This window comes from Trichomycterus rosablanca, chromosome 4 (assembly GCF_030014385.1).
Source record: "Trichomycterus rosablanca isolate fTriRos1 chromosome 4, fTriRos1.hap1, whole genome shotgun sequence".
Classification (NCBI taxonomy): Eukaryota; Metazoa; Chordata; class Actinopteri; order Siluriformes; family Trichomycteridae; genus Trichomycterus; species Trichomycterus rosablanca.
In genome coordinates, this window is record NC_085991.1 from 20,360,329 (window position 1) to 20,385,114 (window position 24,786).

General features: G+C 41.4%; 1 protein-coding gene across 1 annotated transcript; it reads right to left on the reverse strand.

The window, feature by feature from the left end:
* Positions 1-15,731: 15,731 nt before the first annotated feature.
* On the reverse strand, positions 15,732-24,530 carry psmb5 (proteasome 20S subunit beta 5). Its single transcript, XM_062993077.1, has 3 exons — positions 24,307-24,530; positions 18,907-19,213; positions 15,732-16,437 (listed from the first exon to the last, which is right to left on the reverse strand). The coding sequence occupies exons 1-3, from the start codon at positions 24,517-24,519 to the stop codon at positions 16,151-16,153; spliced, it is 807 nt and encodes a 268-aa protein (XP_062849147.1). The 5' UTR covers positions 24,520-24,530; the 3' UTR covers positions 15,732-16,150.
* Positions 24,531-24,786: the final 256 nt, after the last annotated feature.

Genomic DNA, 24,786 nt, shown 5'->3' on the forward strand with positions numbered 1-24,786 from the left:
TTTCATGGGACAACACTGACAAAATGACACTTTGACACAATGAAAAGTAGTCTGTGTGCAGCTTATATAACAGTGTAAATTTATTCTTCCCTCAAAATAACTCAATATACAGCCATTAATGTCTAAACCACCGGCAACAAAAGTGAGTACACCCCTAAGAGACTACACCCCTAAATGTCCAAATTGAGCACTGCTTGTCATTTTCCCTCCAAAATGTCATGTGACTCGTTAGTGTTACTAGGTCTCAGGTGTGCATAGGGAGCAGGTGTGTTCAATTTAGTAGTACAGCTCTCACACTCTCATACTGGTCACTGAAAGTTCCAACATGGCCCCTCATAGCAAAGAACTCTCTGAGGATCTTAAAAGACGAATTGTTGCGCTACATGAAGATGGCCAAGGCTACAAGAAGATTGCCAACACCCTGAAACTGAGCTGCAGCACAGTGGCCAAGATCATCCAGCGTTTTAAAAGAGCAGGGTCCACTCAGAACAGACCTCGCGTTGGTCGTCCAAAGAAGCTGAGTGCACGTGCTCAGCGTCACATCCAACTGCTGTCTTTGAAAGATAGGCGCAGGAGTGCTGTCAGCATTGCTGCAGAGATTGAAAAGGTGGGGGGGGGGGGGTCAGCCTGTCAGTGCTCAGACCATACGCCGCACACTACATCAAATTGGTCTGCATGGCTGTCACCCCAGAAGGAAACCTCTTCTGAAGTCTCTACACAAGAAAGCCCGCAAACAGTTTGCTGAAGACATGTCAACAAAGGACATGGATTACTGGATTACTTTTCATTGTGTCAAAGTGTCAATTTGTCAGTGTTGTCCCATGAAAAGATATACTTAAATATCTGCAGAAATGTGAGGGGTGTACTCACTTTTGTGATACACTGTACTGTATATACGTATATATATATATATATACAGGGGTTGGACAAAATAACTGAAACACCTGTCATTTTAGTGTGGGAGGTTTCATGGCTAAATTGGACCAGTCTTGTGGCCAATCTTAATTAATTGCACATTGCACCAGTAAGAGCAGAGTGTGAAGGTTCAATCAGCAGGGTAAGAGCACAGTTTTGCTCAAAATATTGCAATGCACACAACATTATGGGTGACATACCAGAGTTCAAAAGAGGACAAATTGTTGGTGCACGTCTTGCTGGCGCATCTGTGACCAAGACAGCAAGTCTTTGTGATGTATCAAGAGCCACGGTATCCAGGGTAATGTCAGCATACCACCAAGAAGGACAAACCACATCCAACAGGATTAACTGTGGACGCAAGAGGAAGCTGTCTGAAAGGGATGTTCGGGTGCTAACCCGGATTGTGTCCAAAAAACATAAAACCACGGCTGCCCAAATCACGGCAGAATTAAATGTGCACCTCAACTCTCCTGTTTCCACCAGAACTGTCCGTCGGGAGCTCCACAGGGTCAATATACACGGCCGGGCTGCTATAGCCAAACCTTTGGTCACTCGTGCCAATGCCAAACGTCGGTTTCAATGGTGCAAGGAGCGCAAATCTTGGGCTGTGGACAATGTGAAACATGTATTGTTCTCTGATGAGTCCACCTTTACTGTTTTCCCCACATCCGGGAGAGTTACGGTGTGGAGAAGCCCCAAAGAAGCGTACCACCCAGACTGTTGCATGCCCAGAGTGAAGCATGGGGGTGGATCAGTGATGGTTTGGGCTGCCATATCATGGCATTCCCTTGGCCCAATACTTGTGCTAGATGGGCGCGTCACTGCCAAGGACTACCGAACCATTCTGGAGGACCAATGGTTCAAACATTGTATCCTGAAGGCGGTGCCGTGTATCAGGATGACAATGCACCAATACACACAGCAAGACTGGTGAAAGATTGGTTTGATGAACATGAAAGTGAAGTTGAACATCTCCCATGGCCTGCACAGTCACCAGATCTAAATATTATTGAGCCACTTTGGGGTGTTTTGGAGAAGCGAGTCAGGAAACGTTTTCCTCCACCAGCATCACGTAGTGACCTGGCCACTATCCTGCAAGAAGAATGGCTTAAAATCCCTCTGACCACTGTGCAGGACTTGTATATGTCATTTCCAAGACGAATTGACGCTGTATTGGCCGCAAAAGGAGGTCCTACACCATACTAATAAATTATTGTGGTCTAAAACCAGGTGTTTCAGTTATTTTGTCCAACCCTGTATATGTGTATATATATATATATATATATATATATATATATATATATATGCGTATATATATATATATATACAGTATATATATATATATATACAGGTCCTTCTCAAAAAATTAGCATATTGTGATAAAGTTCATTATTTTCCATAATGTAATGATAAAAATTAAACTTTCATATATTTTAGATTCATTGCACACCAACTGAAATATTTCAGGTCTTTTATTGTTTTAATACTGATGATTTTGGCATACAGCTCATGAAAACCCAAAATTCCTATCTCAAAAAATTAGCATATCATGAAAAGGTTCTCTAAACGAGCTATTAACCTAATCATCTGAATCAACGAATTAACTCTAAACACCTGCAAAAGATTCCTGAGGCTTTTAAAAACTCCCAGCCTGGTTCATTACTCAAAACTGCAATCATGGGTAAGACTGCCGACCTGACTGCTGTCCAGAAGGCCATCATTGACACCCTCAAGCAAGAGGGTAAGACACAGAAAGAAATTTCTGAACGAATAGGCTGTTCCCAGAGTGCTGTATCAAGGCACCTCAGTGGGAAGTCTGTGGGAAGGAAAAAGTGTGGCAGAAAACGCTGCACAACGAGAAGAGGTGACCGGACCCTGAGGAAGATTGTGGAGAAGGGCCGATTCCAGACCTTGGGGGACCTGCGGAAGCAGTGGACTGAGTCTGGAGTAGAAACATCCAGAGCCACCGTGCACAGGCGTGTGCAGGAAATGGGCTACAGGTGCCGCATTCCCCAGGTCAAGCCACTTTTGAACCAGAAACAGCGGCAGAAGCGCCTGACCTGGGCTACAGAGAAGCAGCACTGGACTGTTGCTCAGTGGTCCAAAGTACTGTTTTCGGATGAAAGCAAATTTTGCATGTCATTCGGAAATCAAGGTGCCAGAGTCTGGAGGAAGACTGGGGAGAAGGAAATGCCAAAATGCCTGAAGTCCAGTGTCAAGTACCCACAGTCAGTGATGGTCTGGGGTGCCATGTCAGCTGCTGGTGTTGGTCCACTGTGTTTTATCAAGGTCAGGGTCAATGCAGCTAGCTATCAGGAGATTTTGGAGCACTTCATGCTTCCATCTGCTGAAAAGCTTTATGGAGATGAAGATTTCATTTTTCAGCACGACCTGGCACCTGCTCACAGTGCCAAAACCACTGGTGAATGGTTTACTGACCATGGTATTACTGTGCTCAATTGGCCTGCCAACTCTCCTGACCTGAACCCCATAGAGAATCTGTGGGATATTGTGAAGAGAAAGTTGAGAGACACAAGACCCAACACTCTGGATGAGCTTAAGGCCGCTATCGAAGCATCCTGGGCCTCCATAACACCTCAGCAGTGCCACAGGCTGATTGCCTCCATGCCACGCCGCATTGAAGCAGTCATTTCTGCAAAAGGATTCCCGACCAAGTATTGAGTGCATAACTGAACATAATTATTTGAAGGTTGACTTTTTTTGTATTAAAAACACTTTTCTTTAATTGGTCGGATGAAATATGCTAATTTTTTTAGATAGGAATTTTGGGTTTTCATGAGCTGTATGCCAAAATCATCAGTATTAAAACAATAAAAGACCTGAAATATTTCAGTTGGTGTGCAATGAATCTAAAATATATGAAAGTTTAATTTTTATCATTACATTATGGAAAATAATGAACTTTATCACAATATGCTAATTTTTTTAGAAGAACCTATATATACTGTATATATATACAGTGTATCACAAAAGTGAGTACACCCCTCACATTTCTGCAGATATTTAAGTATATCTTTTCATGGGACAACACTGACAAAATGACACTTTGACACAATGAAAAGTAGTCTGTGTGCAGCTTATATAACAGTGTAAATTTATTCTTCCCTCAAAATAACTCAATATACAGCCATTAATGTCTAAACCACCGGCAACAAAAGTGAGTACACCCCTTAGTGAAAGTTCCTGAAGTGTCAATATTTTGTGTGGCCACCATTATTTCCCAGAACTGCCTTAACTCTCCTGGGCATGGACTTTACCAGAGCTTCACAGGTTGCCACTGGAATGCTTTTTCACTCCTCCATGACGACATCACGGAGCTGGCGGATATTCGAGACTTTGCGCTCCTCCACCTTCCGCTTGAGGATGCCCCAAAGATGTTCTATTGGGTTTAGGTCTGGAGACATGCATGGCCAGTCCATCACCTTTACCCTCAGCCTCTTCAATAAAGCAGTGGTCGTCTTAGAGGTGTGTTTGGGGTCATTATCATGCTGGAACACTGCCCTGCGACCCAGTTTCCGGAGGGAGGGGATCATGCTCTGCTTCAGTATTTCACAGTACATATTGGAGTTCATGTGTCCCTCAATGAAATGTAACTCCCCAACACCTGCTGCACTCATGCAGCCCCAGACCATGGCATTCCCACCACCATGCTTGACTGTAGGCATGACACACTTATCTTTGTACTCCTCACCTGATTGCCGCCACACATGCTTGAGACCATCTGAACCAAATAAATTAATCTTGGTCTCATCAGACCATAGGACATGGTTCCAGTAATCCATGTCCTTTGTTGACATGTCTTCAGCAAACTGTTTGCGGGCTTTCTTGTGTAGAGACTTCAGAAGAGGCTTCCTTCTGGGGTGACAGCCATGCAGACCAATTTGATGTAGTGTGCGGCGTATGGTCTGAGCACTGACAGGCTGACCCCCCACCTTTTCAATCTCTGCAGCAATGCTGACAGCACTCCTGCGCCTATCTTTCAAAGACAGCAGTTGGATGTGACGCCGAGCACGTGCACTCAGCTTCTTTGGACGACCAACGTGAGGTCTGTTTTGAGTGGACCCTGCTCTTTTAAAACGCTGGATGATCTTGGCCACTGTGCTGCAGCTCAGTTTCAGGGTGTTGGCAATCTTCTTGTAGCCTTGGCCATCTTCATGTAGCGCAACAATTCGTCTTTTAAGATCCTCAGAGAGTTCTTTGCCATGAGGTGCCATGTTGGAACTTTCAGTGACCAGTATGAGAGAGTGTGAGAGCTGTACTACTAAATTGAACACACCTGCTCCCTATGCACACCTGAGACCTAGTAACACTAACAAATCACATGACATTTTGGAGGGAAAATGACAAGCAGTGCTCAATTTGGACATTTAGGGGTGTAGTCTCTTAGGGGTGTACTCACTTTTGTTGCCGGTGGTTTAGACATTAATGGCTGTATATTGAGTTATTTTGAGGGAAGAATAAATTTACACTGTTATATAAGCTGCACACAGACTACTTTTCATTGTGTCAAAGTGTCATTTTGTCAGTGTTGTCCCATGAAAAGATATACTTAAATATCTGCAGAAATGTGAGGGATGTACTCACTTTTGTGATACACTGTATATATATATATATATACAGTGCCTTGCAAAAGTATTCAGCCCCCTTGAACTTTTCAACCTTTTGCCACATTTCAGGCTTCAAACATAACGATATGAAATTGTAATTTTTTGTGAAGAATCAACAACAAGTGGGACACAATCGTGAAGTGGAAAGAAATTTATTGGATATTTTAAACTTTTTTTAGAAATAAAAAACTGAAAAGTGGGGCGTGCAATATTATTCAGCCCCCTTGCGTTAATACTTTGTAGCGCCACCTTTTGCTGCGATTACAGCTGCAAGTCGCTTGGGGTATGTCTCTATCAGTTTTGCACATCGAGAGACAGAAATTTTTGCCCATTCTTCCTTGCAAAACAGCTCGAGCTCAGTGAGGTTGGATGGAGAGCGTTTGTGAACAGCAGTTTTCAGCTCTTTCCACAGATTCTCGATGGGATTCAGGTCTGGACTTTGACTTGGCCATTCTAACACCTGGATACGTTTATTTGTGAACCATTCCATTGTAGATTTTGCTTTATGTTTTGGATCATTGTCTTGTTGGAAGATAAATCTCCGTCCCAGTCTCAGGTCTTTTGCAGACTGCAACAGGTTTTCTTCCAGAATGGTCCTGTATTTGGCTCCATCCATCTTCCCATCAATTTTAACCATCTTCCCTGTCCCTGCTGAAGAAAAGCAGGCCCAAACCATGATGCTGCCACCACCATGTTTGACAGTGGGGATGGTGTGTTCAGGGTGATGAGCTGTGTTGCTTTTACGCCAAACATAACGTTTTGCATTGTGGCCAAAAAGTTCGATTTTGGTTTCATCTGACCAGAGCACCTTCTTCCACATGTTTGGTGTGTCTCCCAGGTGACTTTTTATAGATATCTTTGAGAAATGGCTTTCTTCTTGCCACTCTTCCATAAAGGCCAGATTTGTGCAGTGTACGACTGATTGTGTCCTATGGACAGAGTCTCCCACCTCAGCTGTAGATCTCTGCAGTTCATTCAGAGTGATCATGGGCCTCTTGGCTGCATCTCTGATCAGTCTTCTCCTTGTTTGAGCTGAAAGTTTAGAGGGACGGCCGGGTCTTGGTAGATTTGCAGTGGTCTGATACTCCTTCCATTTCAGTATGATCGCTTGCACAGTGCTCCTTGAGATGTTTAGAGCTTGGGAAATCTTTTTGTATCCAAATCCGGCTTCCACAACAGTATCTCGGACCTGCCTGGTGTGTTCCTTGGTCTTCATGATGCTCTCTGCGCTTTAAACAGAACTCTGAGACTGTCACAGAGCAGGTGCATTTATACGGAGACTTGATTACACACAGGTGGATTCTATTTATCACCATCAGTCATTTAGGTCAACATTGGATCATTCAGAGAGCCTCACTGAACTTCTGGAGTGAGTTTGCTGCACTGAAAGTAAAGGGGCTGAATAATATTGCACGCCCCACTTTTTAGTTTTTTATTTCTAAAAAAAGTTTAAAATATCCAATAAATTTCGTTCTACTTCACGATTGTGTCCCACTTGTTGTTGATTCTTCACAAAAAATTACAATTTCATATCGTTATGTTTGAAGCCTGAAATGTGGCAAAAGGTTGAAAAGTTCAAGGGGGCTGAATACTTTTGCAAGGCACTGTATATATATATATATATATATATATATATATATATATACACACCTTATATATATATACTGTATATATATATACAGGGGTTGGACAAAATAACTGAAACACCTGGTTTTAGACCACAATAATTTATTAGTATGGTGTAGGGCCTCCTTTTGCGGCCAATACAGCGTCAATTCATCTTGGAAATGACATATACAAGTCCTGCACAGTGGTCAGAGGGATTTTAAGTCATTCTTCTTGCAGGGTAGTGGCCAGGTCACTACGTGATGCTGGTGGAGGAAAACGTTTCCTGACTCGCTTCTCCAAAACACCCCAAAGTGGCTCAATAATATTTAGATCTGGTGACTGTGCAGGCCATGGGAGATGTTCAACTTCACTTTCATGTTCATCAAACCAATCTTTCACCAGTCTTGCTGTGTGTATTGGTGCATTGTCATCCTGATACACGGCACCGCCATTGGATGCACATGGTCCTCCAGAATGGTTCGGTAGTCCTTGGCAGTGACGCGCCCATCTAGCACAAGTATTGGGCCAAGGGAATGCCATGATATGGCAGCCCAAACCATCACTGATCCACCCCCATGCTTCACTCTGGGCATGCAACAGTCTGGGTGGTACGCTTCTTTGGGGCTTCTCCACACCGTAACTCTCCCGGATGTGGGGAAAACAGTAAAGGTGGACTCATCAGAGAACAATACATGTTTCACATTGTCCACAGCCCAAGATTTGCGCTCCTTGCACCATTGAAACCGACGTTTGGCATTGGCACGAGTGACCAAAGGTTTGGCTATAGCAGCCCGGCCGTGTATATTGACCCTGTGGAGCTCCCGACGGACAGTTCTGGTGGAAACAGGAGAGTTGAGGTGCACATTTAATTCTGCCGTGATTTGGGCAGCCGTGGTTTTATGTTTTTTGGATACAATCCGGGTTAGCACCCGAACATCCCTTTCAGACAGCTTCCTCTTGCGTCCACAGTTAATCCTGTTGGATGTGGTTTGTCCTTCTTGGTGGTATGCTGACATTACCCTGGATACCGTGGCTCTTGATACATCACAAAGACTTGCTGTCTTGGTCACAGATGCGCCAGCAAGACGTGCACCAACAATTTGTCCTCTTTTGAACTCTGGTATGTCACCCATAATGTTGTGTGCATTGCAATATTTTGAGCAAAACTGTGCTCTTACCCTGCTAATTGAACCTTCACACTCTGCTCTTACTGGTGCAATGTGCAATTAATGAAGATTGGCCACCAGACTGGTCCAATTTAGCCATGAAACCTCCCACACTAAAATGATAGGTGTTTCAGTTATTTTGTCCAACCCCTGTATATATATATATATATATATATATATATATATATATATATATATATATATATATATACACCTTATATATATATACTGTATATACCAAGTGGAAAGGAGCAAAGGCCAAAAACATCGGCGAAGGATACAAGCTTTACTATAATGGCATCCAAGCAAGTAAGAACGGTGTTGGCATCGTGCTCAGCAGCAAGCTATGCGACAGGGTCATTGAGGTCAACCGCATCTCTGATCGCCTCATGTCCATCAAGATCGATACTGGTGAGTCCATCCTTCAAGTTGTCTCCTGCTATGCCCCACAATCCGGCTGTCCCGACGATGTCAAGGCAGAATTCTGGGACCAGCTGGAGGACCACCTGCGAGCAGTGAGCTCTGAAGAACACCTTGTAGTTGGCGGCGACCTGAATGGGCACGTTGGCACCTCGCGGGATGGATACGAAAACCAACATGGTGGCCAGGGGTACGGCACCCGGAACAACGACGGCTGCCGAATATTGGACTGCGCAGAGGCGCATGACCTTGCTGTGGCCAACACGTTTTTCAAGAAGAGGCCCTCGCACCTGATCACCTATGCCAGCGGTGGCCAAGCCTCCCAGATTGACTACTTGCTGCTGAGAAGACGCAACCTGAAGCTGGTGACTAATGTCAAGGTAATCCCCTCTGACAATGTCGCCCCACAACACCGCACTCTTGTCATGGACATGCGACTAGACCTTGGGCAACATCGACAAGTACGGACCACCGGGCCAGCGCGTATCAAATGGTGGCGATTGCCAGAACGTGAAAACCAGTTTAGGACGGCCTTAGAACAAGTGGTGATGGACCCCAGCCAAACACTGGATGCAGTGTGGCACTGCGTAGTTCTCCAGATCCAGGAGGCAGCATGTGAGATCCTTGGACAAACAACACCAGGGACATGCTACATCAGCAAGCAAACATGGTGGTGGAATGAAGGAGTGCAACAAATTGTCAAGGAGAAAAAGATGGCTTTTAAACAGTGGCGCCAAACAAATGCGGATGCAGACTACCAGCAGTACCAGACCTGCAAGTCGGCAGCAAAACGAGCAGTGGCGGAGGCAAAAGCTGCCCATTATGAACAGCTGTATGCCGAACTTGAGACACCCGCAGGTGGCAACAAGATCTACCGCATCGCCAATGCACGTCATCGCTCCACACAAGATTTTTGCCAGGTCAGATGCATTAAGAACGACAACCACCAGGTCCTGCGACACACGCCTGCCATCCTTAGGCGCTGGAGTGAATACTTCTCAGGGATCTGCAACCATGAATTCCCCCACCCACCAATCCAAAGTGCAGACCCTGTGCAAGGACCCATCCCGCCCATCACCACCGATGAGGTAGCTGCAGCCATCAAGGAGATGAAGAATGGGAAGGCGACTGGCCCTGACGAAATCCCAGATGAGGTATGGAAGCTGCTTGGCAGCCGAGGCATCACCATCCTTACGGACCTCTTTAACCGCATCACCAGCGAAGGTGAGGTCCCATGCGCTTGGCTAACAAGCACCACCGTGCCCATCTGGAAGGGTAAGGGCGATGTGGCCGACTGCTCCAACTACCGCCCAATCCGCCTCCTCTGCCACACCATGAAGATCTTTGAGCGAGTTATCGACGCACGGCTCCGGAGCATCGCCTCTGTGTCACCGAACCAGTGTGGTTTTGTGCAAGGCTGTGGCATCACGGATGCAATTCATGCCACCCGTCTTCTCTTGGAGAAGCACCGTGAGAAGAACAAGCCGGTGCACATGGCGTTCCTTGACCTGGAGAAGGCCTTCGACAGGGTGCCCCACAACCTCATTTGGCATGCCCTCCGGTCACATGGTATACCTGAGGCCTACGTGGCTTGGATCAAGCTCCTCTATACCGATACCACCAGCTCTGTACGCTGTCCAGCTGGAACCTCACCGCCCTTCCCCACCACTGTCGGTGTTCACCAAGGCTCTGCCCTCTCGCCACTCCTGTTTATCCTTTGTATGGACACGGTCACCGCCGATCTGCAAGCGCCCCACCCATGGTCACTCCTCTATGCTGACGACGTCTTCCTTGCAAGTGAGACCCGTGAGGATGTGCAATGTCAAATCCAGCAATGGAAGACCCGTCTGGATGATTACGGCATGCGTCTCAACACCAAGAAGACAGAATACATGGAATGCGGTAGCCAGACCAATGGCACCATCAGCATCGGCGACGAAGACCTGGAGAAGACTACAAAATTTAAATACCTTGGCTCCATCATCAGTAGCAATGGCAACACCCTTCCCGATGCCCGAGCCCGGGTCAATGCGGCATGGCTGAGGTGGCGCCAAGTCACAGGAGTGCTTTGTGACCGCCATATGCCTGACCATCTCAAAGCCAAAATATATAAGACTGTCGTCCGCCCAGTGGCCCTCTACGGCACCGAGTGCTGGCCGGCATCGGTAAAACACGAGCAAGCCCTCCATGTCATGGAGATGCGGATGCGCAGGTGGAGTCTGGGGCTAACACGGCGGGATCTTAGATCGCGCCAAATGGAGAAGACTGTGCACAACAGCGGACCCTGCACTGCGGGATTAACGCCAGGACAGAGATATACCTTTCTATTTTTTTTTTTTACTTACTCCGTCAGTGTACCACCAGTGCACACTTTGCCTGATGTACTGTTCATGCTGCTGCTACATTGTTTATTGTTTATTATACGTTAAGATATAGTGTACCTTTTTATTATTTAACTTGTATGTATGTTGACACCTGCACCAAAATAAATACCTTGTACATCTGCTACTTGGCAAATAAAAAGATTCTGATTCTGATGTATTACTTGAAGAAACATGTCCCAGAGAAAGCACCAGTCCATTTGAGGGCATTACACACTCACAATTCAAAAATACACAGCAATAGTTTGATAATTGCAGAATAAAGCCTTTGCCATGTTACTAAATGCAGATAAGTCCAATGATATTGCAATATTAGGTAGAATTAGGTAGAGTTGCCATGGTGATGGTGGACGCTGGCGCATTTGGCTGCCGCTACCGTTACCGTATTTTACCGTATTTTATTGTATTTTTATCGTTTTTCGTTTTCATCTTTTTACACACCTTGTGGATCTATTTCTTTTATGTTACTTTTGATACTTTTATTTGTGCTTTTGATACTTTTTGTTCTTTCTACTGTACATCGCGTCTGCGGCCGGTGGTGAACGGTGGATGAGTTTTCCTGGGATCGGCACGATGTTGAACTATTCCGTTGACCAGCTGAGGAAGTTCAACAACTGCACTACTCCATCGTGTATTTCAGTCATCAAACAGCTTGGACTCCTTCGCCGGCCTCGTTATATTCACAGGGGCTCCCGGAGAAAGCTTGTTTATCTTCGAAACGGTAACGCTATTCCATCCTTCTGGTCAGCCGTGCGCACTGTCGCTCCGCAAACACGTCATCAGAGCGCTGCTGCCTTGCACACCAGTAGCGGTGTAGTCTCCATGACAACGCTGTCCACGGAGTGGGATGGGAAACGCGGAGTGGACTTAGCAAATCTCCGTTCTCTTCCTCGTTCCTCACAGCCAACTACACAACAATACCACTTGAAAATGGCATTGCTTAATGTTCGTTCACTCAACACAAAAAGTACTGTACTTAGTGAATTTATATCTGACAGTGAACTAGACTTTTTCTGTCTCACTGAAACTTGGCATAAACCCTTGGATTATTTTACGTTAAATCAGACCACGCCAATGGGATACTCGTATATTGATGAACCTCGTATGGAAGGGCGAGGTGGTGGTGTTGCTGCAGTCTATAGGGATGATATTAAAATAACCACTTTGTCTTTTCCTGCTGCTCTTTCTTTTGAACACCTGGCTTTCAAGTTGTCAGGGCCTACTCCTCTGGTCACTGCTGTAGTTTATCGTCCGCCAAAGCCAAACGCTTCCTTTCTCTCTGATTTTTCAGATTTTTTAACCCAGCTTAGTGCCCTCTCATCCTCTGTACTGCTTATGGGTGATTTTAACATCCATATTGATGACAACAACTGTAAATTTGCCAGGGAATTTTTGGAATTGTTACAGTGTTTTAATTTCACACAACATATACATTTTCCAACTCATAAAAAAGGTCATACTCTTGACCTTGTCTGCTCTACTGGTGTCCTAGTTCATCAGCCGTCCAGCCATGACCTTACTGTCTCTGATCATTTGACAATCATCATGGACATTGAGGTCACTAGGCCCATCACTAGAGCTAAACGTAAAATATCCTTCAGGAATCTTCAATATATCTCTCCCTCTGCTTTCTCAGATTCTCTTGTTAAAAAGATGTCTGTCTGTCCTGTACTGTCTAGTAATTCATCTGACCTTGTCGATTACTATAATGACATACTCGCCTCATGTCTTGATGAGCTGGCTCCTTTGAGAACCAAATTTGTTTCATTTAGTCATTCCGCACCATGGTACACAATTGAGCTTCACCAAATGAAATCCCGTAAACGCCAGCTTGAAAGACTTTATAAGAAAACCGGTCTAACAGTACATTATCAGATTTATTCTGATTATCTTCAACATTACAAAGACGCTCTTACGGCAGCCCGATCCACTTACTATTCCGAACTCATACATGCTGGATCAACAAATCCTAAGACTCTCTTTTCCACAATAAATAAACTTCTCAAACCAGTTGACAATACTACCAATTCCTTTACAGTTGACAAGTGTAACTCTTACCTCTCATTTTTTCAAACAAAAGTTGAGAATATCCACAATTTTCTGACAGTTTCCCCTGTCATCTCTGTTTCTCCGCCTATCTCATCTCAATTTATTACCCAGCCTCTGTCTCAGTTCTCACCTGTGTCTCATTTGGACCTATCTGAGATCTTAACAGGGATGCGAAGCTCCACTTGTGTTTTGGATCCTGCTCCATCAAAACTTGTTAAGGGTTGTTTTCCAGTTATCTCATCACTTATCACAGAGATAATCAATTCCTCTCTTAGTTCTGGCTCAGTCCCTCAATCACTCAAATTGGCTGCTGTTACTCCCATACTTAAAAAACCTGGACTTGACTCTAACATTATGAGTAACTTTCGGCCCATTTCCAATCTTCCATTTCTGTCGAAAATACTGGAACGTGTTGTTGCCTCACAGCTCAAAGATCACCTAAATTCCAATAATCTATTTGAATCATTTCAGTCTGGTTTCCGCCCCCAGCACAGCACTGAGTCAGCCCTCCTCAAAGTCACAAATGACCTTCTTCTTTCCTCAGACTCTGGACAAATTAATATTCTCGTCCTCCTTGATCTTACTGCAGCTTTTGACACCATTAATCACTCCATTCTTCTGTCCCGCCTTGAATCCTCTGTCAACATCACTGGTACTGCCCTTTTGTGGTTAAGGTCATATCTCGTAAACAGACAACAGTTTGTTAATATCAACAATTGTAGTTCTGCCATTGCTCCACTGTCCCAAGGCGTTCCCCAAGGCTCAGTGTTAGGTCCCCTTTTGTTTATTCTTTATATGCTCCCCCTTGGTGACATCATACGTCGGCATGGTTTACATTTCCACTGCTATGCTGATGATATTCAGCTTTACATCTCCTCCAAATACATTAATACTGAACTTCACTCCACTCTGACAAATTGCATCACTGAAATGAAATTGTGGATGAAAGCTAATTTCCTCAAATTAAACTGTGAAAAATCAGATATGATCATCGTAGGTCCTACAACCCTGGCAAAAACCACAAAAAATTTTCAAATTACCATTGATAATGACACTTTGTCTCCGTCTTCTAACATCCGAAATCTTGGTGTAATTTTTGATAGCAACCTCTCTTTTGACCGCCATGTAAATCACATCACCAAAACTGCTTTCTTTCATCTAAAAAACATAGCACGTCTACGTCCATCACTCTCCTTTTCTGCCGCCGAAACCTTGATTCATGCTTTTATTACATCCAGAATTGATTATTGCAATAGCATCCTTTATGGTACATCTAACAAAATCCTAAAAAAACTTCAGTATATCCAGAATTCAGCTGCTCGCCTCCTTACTCATACTCGCTCCCGTGATCATATTACACCTGTTCTACAAAAACTTCATTGGCTTCCCGTTGCTCAACGCATTCAATTCAAAATTCTTCTATTCACTCACAAAGCTCTCCATAATCAGGCCCCATCCTACCTCACCGACCTGCTCCATCAGCACATTCCCTCCCGTAGCCTTCGCTCTTCTGAGGCTAACCTACTGTCCATACCCTCTAGGACCAAGCACCGGACCTGGGGTGACAGGGCCTTTTCCATAGCTGCTCCATCTTTATGGAATGCTCTCCCCAAACACCTACGAGATTGTCCTGACCTGTCCAAATTCAAGTCACTTCTCAAAACTCATCTATTCAATATGGCATTTAACTTGTAACAACACGAAATAAATGCTTTTATTTTTGCTATTCTTTTTAATAGTTTTTATACTTAGATCACGACAGAAATGTGAAGTCCTAGATCCTAAAACTTGTAAAGTTTTCAGTTTCCTGATTGCATGTAAATCTGTCCTGTTTCTGTCTAATTTTAAGAAATTGTTCTATATTTGTTGTTCTCTCTCATAATTTAGCTAATTTTTAATGAACTGTCTTATGCTGCTCTCTTTGTTTTTATCTTAATTATTCTTGATGTTGATGTACTATTTTGATTTTGTACTATGATTTGTATGGTGTATGTACGTATTTGTTTTGATTATTTGTCTTATGTAAAGCGTCTTTGAGTATCTTGAAAAGCGCTATATAAATAAAATGTATTATTATTATTATTATTATTAATATCAAAAAAAATTTACTCTAAAGTAGGTTGGGCGCTTATGTGGACAATGATCAATTTATCTGCAGGTGGGATTTCTCATAACTGCTGCAACTGCAACCTCTGCAACAGGGTAAAATGAAGATCCCTGCAAGACTTTCTGTACATGATAATAATCCCCATATAAACACACCTCATGCTACTGCACACATGTCAGAGTTATAAAAGGCTCTCTCTTCAGTCAGTCAGGATTGGAGGTCAGCATCAGCAGTGGAAGCAAAATGCGACTAGGTAACTAGATGATGAGGAAAATTGGAGGAAATGTATTAAAAAAAGAGATTAAATTACTTTTAAAGGAAGCACCTTTGCTAGGGGATGCCCATACTTATAGCACTGAGAACCTAAAAGTCAAGTCAAAATTATTTGTATAGTGCTTTTCACAAAGTAACAAGTTCACAAGTTTAAAATGAATACAAAAATAGCAAAACAAAATTACAATGTTTAATAAATGTGGTTTTATTTAACTGTTACATGTGTAAAATGAGAACAGAAGCACTACAACACAAAATAGCCAAGCAAATGACATTTAGGCTAGTGTTTTCCATCACCTCATCACACCCAAAAACCAAATCTTCTGTCCACAGCTTGAAATGTAATACTAATGTAGAGAACAAAAAAAAACTTACAAAATATGAATTGTGGTAACTGAATGTAGGTGCAAAGACAGAGTGCAGGGCAACCAAGTTTGCCTATTTTCCTGCTTTAACAAACCCCAATTCAATTAATAATTTTCTCAGATTTAATATGTTTTATAGCTAAGAAACAAATTGAATGCACTTCAAAATTACCATTGTGTTGCAGCATTTCAAACTCTTAACCTCATTTCTGACTTCCCACTGTGTTCAATCTACCTAAGCTTTCTGACTCTGGTATTGATGGTGGAGCTGAAGCACATCTTCCTGTGAGACCCTTTCCCAGCCATCACTGTGTACACGGTATAGGTTGACTTGTCCACCACTGTAGGCATCACGATAGGTAGCCTGGTAGATGGCACGGCGACCGAGATCACAAGCCTCCTCAATGGTCAGGTTGTGCCGGTGGCCACTGTCAAGGACACCATAGGCATACATAGAGCCTGAGCCAACTGCGAACATGTCACCACACACACGGTTTCCTTCCGAATCCACATAGTAAAGCCCTGCAGAGGAAAGTGAAAGAGAACCAGAGATTAAAGCATTTTTCTTTCACCAACATCATTCTACACTTTTGAACACACAAAATAAATGTAAGGCCTATAAGGAAAAGATGAACTAAAGAAAAAAAAAACTAAACTTAGAAATGTCATACATTTTCCAACATTTAAGCCCTGTTAAGAGTCAGGGATTACCAAATACATCCTCAACAGGTATATTTTTAACTCGCTTCAAAGTGCATCTTCAGTAGCTAAACGGTTTCCCTGCGGCCTAAATTGTTATTGATCCCTTCAAACTTCAAAGCACCCAAATTATTCATTGATCGTTACCTGAGGACTGAATCTTATGTCCCAACATGACAAGAGAAAATCAACAGACAACAGCATTTGTAAGATTCCCAAATAACACACAGTCATCCATTTTACTGGTCAGCTTTGAAACTCATGGAAGACTAATACAACCACAAATCAGAAAAAGTTGGGACAGTATGGAAAATGCAAATAAAATAAAATTGCAGTGTTTCTTACATTTACTTTTATTTGACTGCAGACAGTTTGAACCCAAGATATTTCATGTTTTGTCTGCTCAACTTCATTTCTTTTGTTAATATACCTCCATTCCTGCAACACATTCCAAAAAAAGTTGGGATGGGGCAATTTCAGGCTAGTAATGAGGTGAAAATACTAAATAATTATATGATTTCAAACAGTCTTTGATGAGCAAAGATGGCCAGAGGATCTCCAGTTTGCCAACAAATGTGTGAGAAAATTATTGAAATGTTTAAAAACAATGACCTCATAGAAAGAATGGAAGGGATTTGCATATTTCCCCCTTTACACTGCATATCATCATTAAACAATTCAAGGAATCAGGAGGAATTTTAGTGTGTAAAGGCCAAGTGGGCAAGCTTAAGCTGAACGCTCGTGATCTTTGATCTCTCAAGACGGCACTGCATCAAGAGACGTCACTCAACAATAGCTGATATAACCACATGGGCAAGGGACTACTTTGGCAAACCTTTGTAAAGCACTACAATATGGAGTTACATGCACAATTGCCTCTTAAAACTTTACTGTGCAAAAAAGAAGCCATGTCCAGAAGCAGCGTCAACTTCTCTGGGCTCAGAGGCATCTAGGATGGACCATCACACGTAAAAAATGTGTATTGTGATCAGATGAATCAGCATTCCAGGTCTTTTTTGGAAAAAATGGACGCCGTGTGCTGCAGACCAAAGACGAAAAGGACCATCCAGACTAGGGTTGGGCGGTATGACGGTATTACGGTATACCGCGGTATTTAAAAATGGTGACGGTATTTTTTAAATGTGAAGCGCCAAATTTCTGCTTCAGGTCTACCTTGAAAACTGAGACTTTAGGACATGCGCGCATCCACAGTAAGGGAGGGGTGGGAGTGGTAGGCTGGTGTAAGGTGATAACACAGAGAGACGAGTGAAAAGCCACACTGGCTAGCATTAGCTGTGAGCTAACAAGCAGAAACTGAAAAACGGCTCGTCTTTTAATTTTTCAAAATCAAAATTTTTTATCAGTTCAACCGGAAATTAACACAAGCGCGTGCATGCGCGGACATGTACTTATTTACTAAATATATCTTCAGTGTAAATCGAGCACAAGTGTTGAGAAAAAGGAGCAAACAGTAATAATAACGTTACGCCCAATCCGCTGTTCTGACTCTTGTCTGCCATAGATTTTCCTGCCTATATAAGAACTATCTTTTCCTAAATAAAAGCGCTATATTAAGAAAAAAGAATGTCTCACCTGTCGTGTAATGTAAATTATAAAATATATAGTCTGGCCCTTTAAGAATGTTAAGTGCACTATAGGGCGTAGGGAGCGAGTGTGTAGGGAAGAGATCGGATTTGTACCGTTTCCGTGTTCGTGTTTTGCACTGAGCTTGTGTGACATTTAAAGTAGCGTTCTCGTTAACCACTCAAATGTTTGGACTTTGAATTATTTTAACATTACTTTACATCACAGTCATCGCAACATGAACATTTACATTCATATTTTTTGTTACGGTATAAAACTTAATGCTGGATTACAGGCATAACTAATCGTACACGTTCATACACTTTTAAGAAATATCTGTAACTATAAACTAAGCAGTTAACTTTTGAAATATATTGAAGTGTTTAGCCTGCTATTATTCTGTTTTGTGTGGGCAGAGAGAGATTACAATGCCAAAATGTTGTGTTAATGTTTGTGTTAAAGTGTAATTGATACATTTATACTTATGCGTATTTACTATAGATCAGATAAGATAAATCTTTTTATAATAAAACATTGAAATATTGTAATTACACTCAAGTGTATACACTGTAAAGTTTGTCCGCAACGCCATTTTTATTTTTTCTCTATAAAAATTATGTTAATGACTTATTCTTTGGTAATGGGTTATTATTGATATATCTACTAGTAAAGACATGAAGTGAGCATTACTAAAATAAGCATAGCTACCTGGTCCTCTCTTGTCCCAGCCACAGACCATAGTGCCCATACTTAGGCCCATTCCTTTGTACTGGTAAACCATGTTAGCCAGCAGTTTGGAGGCAGCAGCCACTGAGATGCGCTCCTTGTTCCGTAATTCATAGATGCGGCACTGCCTGGCCAGCAGGCGCTCCCAAAAACTGCAATCTGCAGCACCCCCTGCCATGGTTCCCAAAAGATATGGGTTAATCTCTATGACCTTCTTCACTGTCTGAGAGGCAATATATGAACCAGCTGTTGCTCTGGAGTCCACAGCTACAATCACACCATGCTGAAACTAAAAACAAAAAAGACCAAAAAGAAAATGCATGAGTTTTTGTTCAACCTCCCAAACAAAAAATAAACCTACAAATAAACCTACAAATAATAAACCAAAAATTACATGCAATTACAGCATACAATGGTCACTTTATTATAGAGTTTTGTATTCACATGCCTGTCAAAAACTTGGTGACCTCAAAAAGCAATCACTTTTCAGTAGCTTTCTCTGTAGCTGTTAGTGTAGCATCTCACAAACAGCTGCATTTCAAATGAATAAGGTTACACTAAATAGTGTGTAAAAACAGTGAGTAATTGCTAGTGTCCTAGCTGCACACTCCTTAACGCATCTATGCGTATTGAGAAAAGCCCAGTCGTTATTGGTCAGATGCTTCAGTGCTATATTTGCAATGTTGCAAATACTGCAATGAATTGATGTGAATGAAGCTTTTTTTTTCCATCAGTACTTTGTTTTAAAAAAAAATACTTTATAATAATATTTAATGTAAAAAGAGCAAAAATTACATTAGATAAGTTAAAGTTTGTTTCTGTAGCACCATCATATAAATAAAACAGATAAACCAGTTCCCATCAACTAACATGGATTTTCCTCATTTTGATCTTATAAAATTGGACGAATATGCAACACAATTTTATTTTGCAAGGTCATTTATCGAATGGAAATAACAAACCAAGGAGAACTGACTGTGCATGTAAGCGCATTCTCTTCCAATAGATCAGCACAGATGCAATTACACAAGACTGCGCATAGACCTGTCTGCTTCTTACTGAGCTAAACAGCATTGCAATCTTAAACACATCCTAAACATACATAAATCAAAAGCACTGAGCATTAGAAATGCATCTTTTACATGTTTTTAAGTGGTTTTCATTTTCACCATATATTTTACCCCTGTACAAAGTTGGGGTTTTAAAATGCAATAAAAACAGAAATCTGTAATTCTCTTGAACCTTTATTTAAAGGACAAACGTACAAAGAAAATATTTCCAATACTTTCACTGAGGAACTCAATTGTACAGGGTGTCTCAAATGGAAGGAAAGACCCATAGAAAATGAAAATGTATTGGCAGACGTAAGTTTGATCCAATTTTAGACACAAGCTCTGGGGAAGGGGGAAACCTGTTATGCCATGTCACAACATTGAATAGCATCACCTCAAATTCAACTTTAGATTTTCACATGGGAAAGTAGGTGTGTTCCAACGAAGTAGCGTGCCACCTAATTATGACACATTGTCAGAAACTATCTTGAAAAGTGGACTGGTCATAGAGGTCCAATCAAGTGGCCACTTTCTCCTAATTTAAGCCCTTTGGATTTCTGACATCTGGAAATGATCTGTGGGGCCAAGTCAAAGCAGTTGTTTGTCAGTTGCAGTCAGATGTTCATCTTAAAGACAAAATTGTTGGTGCTATCATTCAGCCAGATGGATTGGTGCAGGTTCATAGACCACTGAAGTCGTGCATCATTCTGTAGTCCTCGTTATGCCCATATTTGGAGACCCGGGTCTAAGCCCGATTTCCTATGGGAAAAATTAATGGGGTTTTCAAAAAAATAGACTCTAACGCATCCTGTGCTAAATAAACATGTTCAAAACCCTATCCGTTTTGTTCTGTATACATTTTTCTATCACTGGATCCTCTGAATTACGAGGTTGTTAAAGGGTCGTAATACTAATAATGCTACACGAAAGCTAATGCTACTGCGCATTAATTAGATGTCATTGAACTACACCAGTCGAATTGATGGAATTAGCAGCCCGCTTTTGTTGAGTACAACCAAAGGCATAACACTCAACCATCATTGCTTTTTACTTTAATGTAGCTAGCTACTAAACATATAAACTAAAACTTGTGAATATCACTGCACTGTTACACTGGTGAATCGCGCTGCTTCGTGCGGTTATTTTAGAGAAAAAAAAAAAAATAATTAAGAGGCTTCCACTCTAGCATTAGCTTACATGTAGCACTAATCATATTTTGACTCTTTAACGACTTCATAATTCAGAGGATCCAGTGATAGACAAAATAATCTTCATAAAACAAAACGTAACAGCTTTGGAAAATTTTTTATGACTACAGGATGCGGGAGAGACAATTTGCGAAATCTTCATTTATTTTTCCAATTTTTCTCTTAGACCCGGGTTACCAAATATGGGCATAACAACATGGCGTGGACTACAAACTGATGACACGACTTCAGTGGTCTATTAGAAATGGGTGAAAGTCGTGTTGTTTTTTGTTTGTTTAACACTGTGTTCACACATTGTTGTGATATTCATAACAGAGATAGTGTTTTTATATTTATCTAGGGTCTGTGATCGTCTTAAAAATGGACACCATATTCAACACATTCTGTAGACCTTATGGTCAATTTTCTGGTTTCACATACACATACCCATATTTTAACATGGGAACAAATAAATGACGTTGAAGCACACCAGAAAAGGTAATCTACCAGTGTGATTACCTTCCCATTTGAAACACTGAAAATACATCTTCACTGAAGTTGAATACAAGATGGTGGCATTCAAGATGGTGACATACCTTGACAGGTTTTCCCTTGATACCATTATCTGTTAACAATTTACCTAGTTATTGTGGAAGATTTGAAAGAGAGTAACTTAAATATTCTAAAAACAGGTATTTTGCCAATGTTCCCAAGTTGCAGAAATTTAACTCAAAATTTGTTTACATTTACAAAATGCAATTACAGTAATCCCTCCTCGATCGCGGGGGATGCGTTCCAGAACCCTCCGCGAATGGTGAAAATCCATAAAAAAAGTAAAAACCATGTGTTTATATGGTTATTTTTATAACCTGATTCCATCGGCTTTAGCATTTAGCATCTTGTCATTAAAACCAATGGATTGAGGTAGCACAGCATGCTAACGTTAATATAACATCTCCCTTCATGTAACGACAACGGTTACATTTCCTGACAAGCCCGAACTTGCAAATAAAAACACTCGGTACAAGTTTATACAAGTTATAAATCTGTAATATTTTATTTATGTTTAATAATAATTCCATTCGTTTGTCCGGTGCGGACAAACATTCGTTTGTCAGCCATGTTTATTTTTCTGCGAGAGAAGCGCACCCGACGCGCAATGAATTCTGTGATTGCCTTGATCACCAAGGCAGCGTCGGATGCTCACTCGTTTTTGAGTGAAAATAATGTTGAAACGTTAAGAAGTGAGGATATTAAGGCACCTAGTATTTGGAACAGCCTCCTAATCGGGAGCGCGCACATGATGACGTAAAATGCGTCTATGTAGAGCGCTCCCTAGATTTTCGAACACACCCATGTCTGCAGAAATCCACGAACCAGCGAAAAATCCACGATTTATATTTAGACATGCTTGCAAATAAAATCTGCGATAGAGTGAAGCCGCAAAAGTCGAAGCGCGATATAGCGAGGGATTACTGTAAGTCATTTTTGTACATTTACCAATTAAATAAAACTAAGAATGAACGAATCACAGGTTCTTGTATTTATTGCCTTTTACAAAAAGATCCCAACTTTTTAAAAATTGAATTTGTAAAACAAGAAGCCATTGATGACCATGTTTAATTAAAATATTTTTATTTTTTTCCCCCAATGTCTTTTAGCTGATCAAAGAAAGAATGGAAATGAAACCTTGCTTTCTCTGAGAGCATGTTGACAACTAAGCTTTGTTTAAAATACGGGAAGTGGTAGCTTAGTGGTTAAGGTACAGGATTAGAAATCTTAAGGTTGTCTGTTCAAACCCCACTGCCAAGTTACTGCTGTTGAGCCCCTAAACAAGGCCCTTACCATCAATTGCTTGAATTTCATTCGGTCACAACTGCAAGTTGCTTTGGATAAAAGTGCCTCCTAAATGCCATTTATTTAGACATGTGCATTGATATGGCACCAGAATGTATTGTACGACAATCCACTGATCATACAGAAGTCCTCAGATGCCTGATGGAGTCCATGTCTTAGTGGGTCAGAATTGTATCGACAGCATATTAGGTACGTGGTCTCAATGTTTTGGGTCATCTGTATAAATGTGCATCTGTGTGTGTGTGTGTGTATGTGTATCTCCAAGTTGTAAAACAGGTAGTAAATGTGTGCTTTTTGTAATGAAAACAGGTATGTAAATACTAATGTAATTACATACACTCTTAGACACTTAACTAGACTGTAATTGAGTGTGGCTCTTCCAATACTTGCTTGATACATACTTGATAAACTGCAAACAATTTAAAATAAAGTGTGCAAACAACTAGATTTAAATGTGTTACAGCACATTCTAGACATGTAGACTCTCAGTTTATCATGGACAGTCTGTAAAATCTATCTTAAAAAACTGAACATCTTCGTCCACTGTGTTCTTTCAACACACCATTTATGTGATACTTAGACAATCAATAATTACTTTCAAATAGGGAATTAGCAATAGAAAAGCCTTTTAAATACCATGTAAGGCAGCCTTTCATACAACAACTTTCATACAAACATCACCTCGCTACATATACATAGTTTTTTGTTTTATTAGTGGCTCCTTCCATTTAAATTAACCTCAGCGAAAACGTAATGATGCTGAGTCACGCTGGGAGATAATCATAGACTATCTATCATTTAAACTGCTAGGTTGATGGTGGTTAAACACAACAGAAAATTAATCGGTTATTAAATGTTACACTTATCATCATTATCATGTGTGGAAAATTAGAAGAAATGAGCTCATTTTTAATGAAGTATGACACGCCGAACTAGTAAATGAGTCATTCTGAACCATTATTTGAACAACTAATAAACTATTAATAATTAAGCCATTAGAGAAAAGGTAAATCTAAACACAAAGTACATCTAATAATATAAATAAGCTATTTTAAGATTTGTGAATAGCAGTTATTTGGTTATTATAGAAACGGGCGGTTTTCTGGCCTAAAGAAATTTAGACAACTACAAAGAGTGCTACTGCTACGTAATAACTGAATAGCTGAATGGTACCCTACCAAGTAGATATCAAAGTAGACAGTGGAAACCACGTTGCGTATTATTAAAGCCACCAGAATGCTATAAGCTAGCTGATTAAGCTAACTCACCACAACATTTACACTCACTTTAAATGCTAAGGTGGTCGTTCCGTGAAGAAACTCAATTTTTCTTTCAGAACCGTCGTCTTCACCTTCAGCGGCTTTTAACGCGAAATTGAGACAATCTGCAGGTTTGGCACCTAAGCCAAGGTCAATGTCGTTAAATCCACAGCCAAATCGCTGATTAAAATCATTGTTGAAATCTGCACACTCAGACCGAAGCACACTAACCAGCGCCATCTTTACAAATGTCAGTCATCCCCTTTTCTTTTGCGGTTCATATTAATGAAAATAAAGCTTGAGAACGTTCACCAGCGCCATCTATTGGGATGGAAAATATCTAATGGTATTGAAGTGTATGCTGAATAAAAAGTTAAATTGAGTGACAAACGGAGAACTACTGTGAAAATCTTGTTTTAACCCATAAAATACCCACTGTCAAAATCTGTAATGTTACATATACCGTATGTCACATTGGGTGTTTATAGTAAACATATACCTCATTTA

Bases quoted from the DNA above. Each gene is read 5' to 3' on its own strand.
- psmb5 (XM_062993077.1), bottom strand. From the start codon at position 24,519: ATGGCGCTGGTTAGTGTGCTTCGGTCTGAGTGTGCAGATTTCAACAAT. The intron at 19,214-24,306 runs GTGAGTGTAAAT...TTTTGTTTTTAG, and splicing joins CGACCACCTTAGCATTTAAA to TTTCAGCATGGTGTGATTGT. The intron at 16,438-18,906 runs GTAGCTATGCTT...TTTCCTCTGCAG, and splicing joins CTGGGACAAGAGAGGACCAG to GGCTTTACTATGTGGATTCG.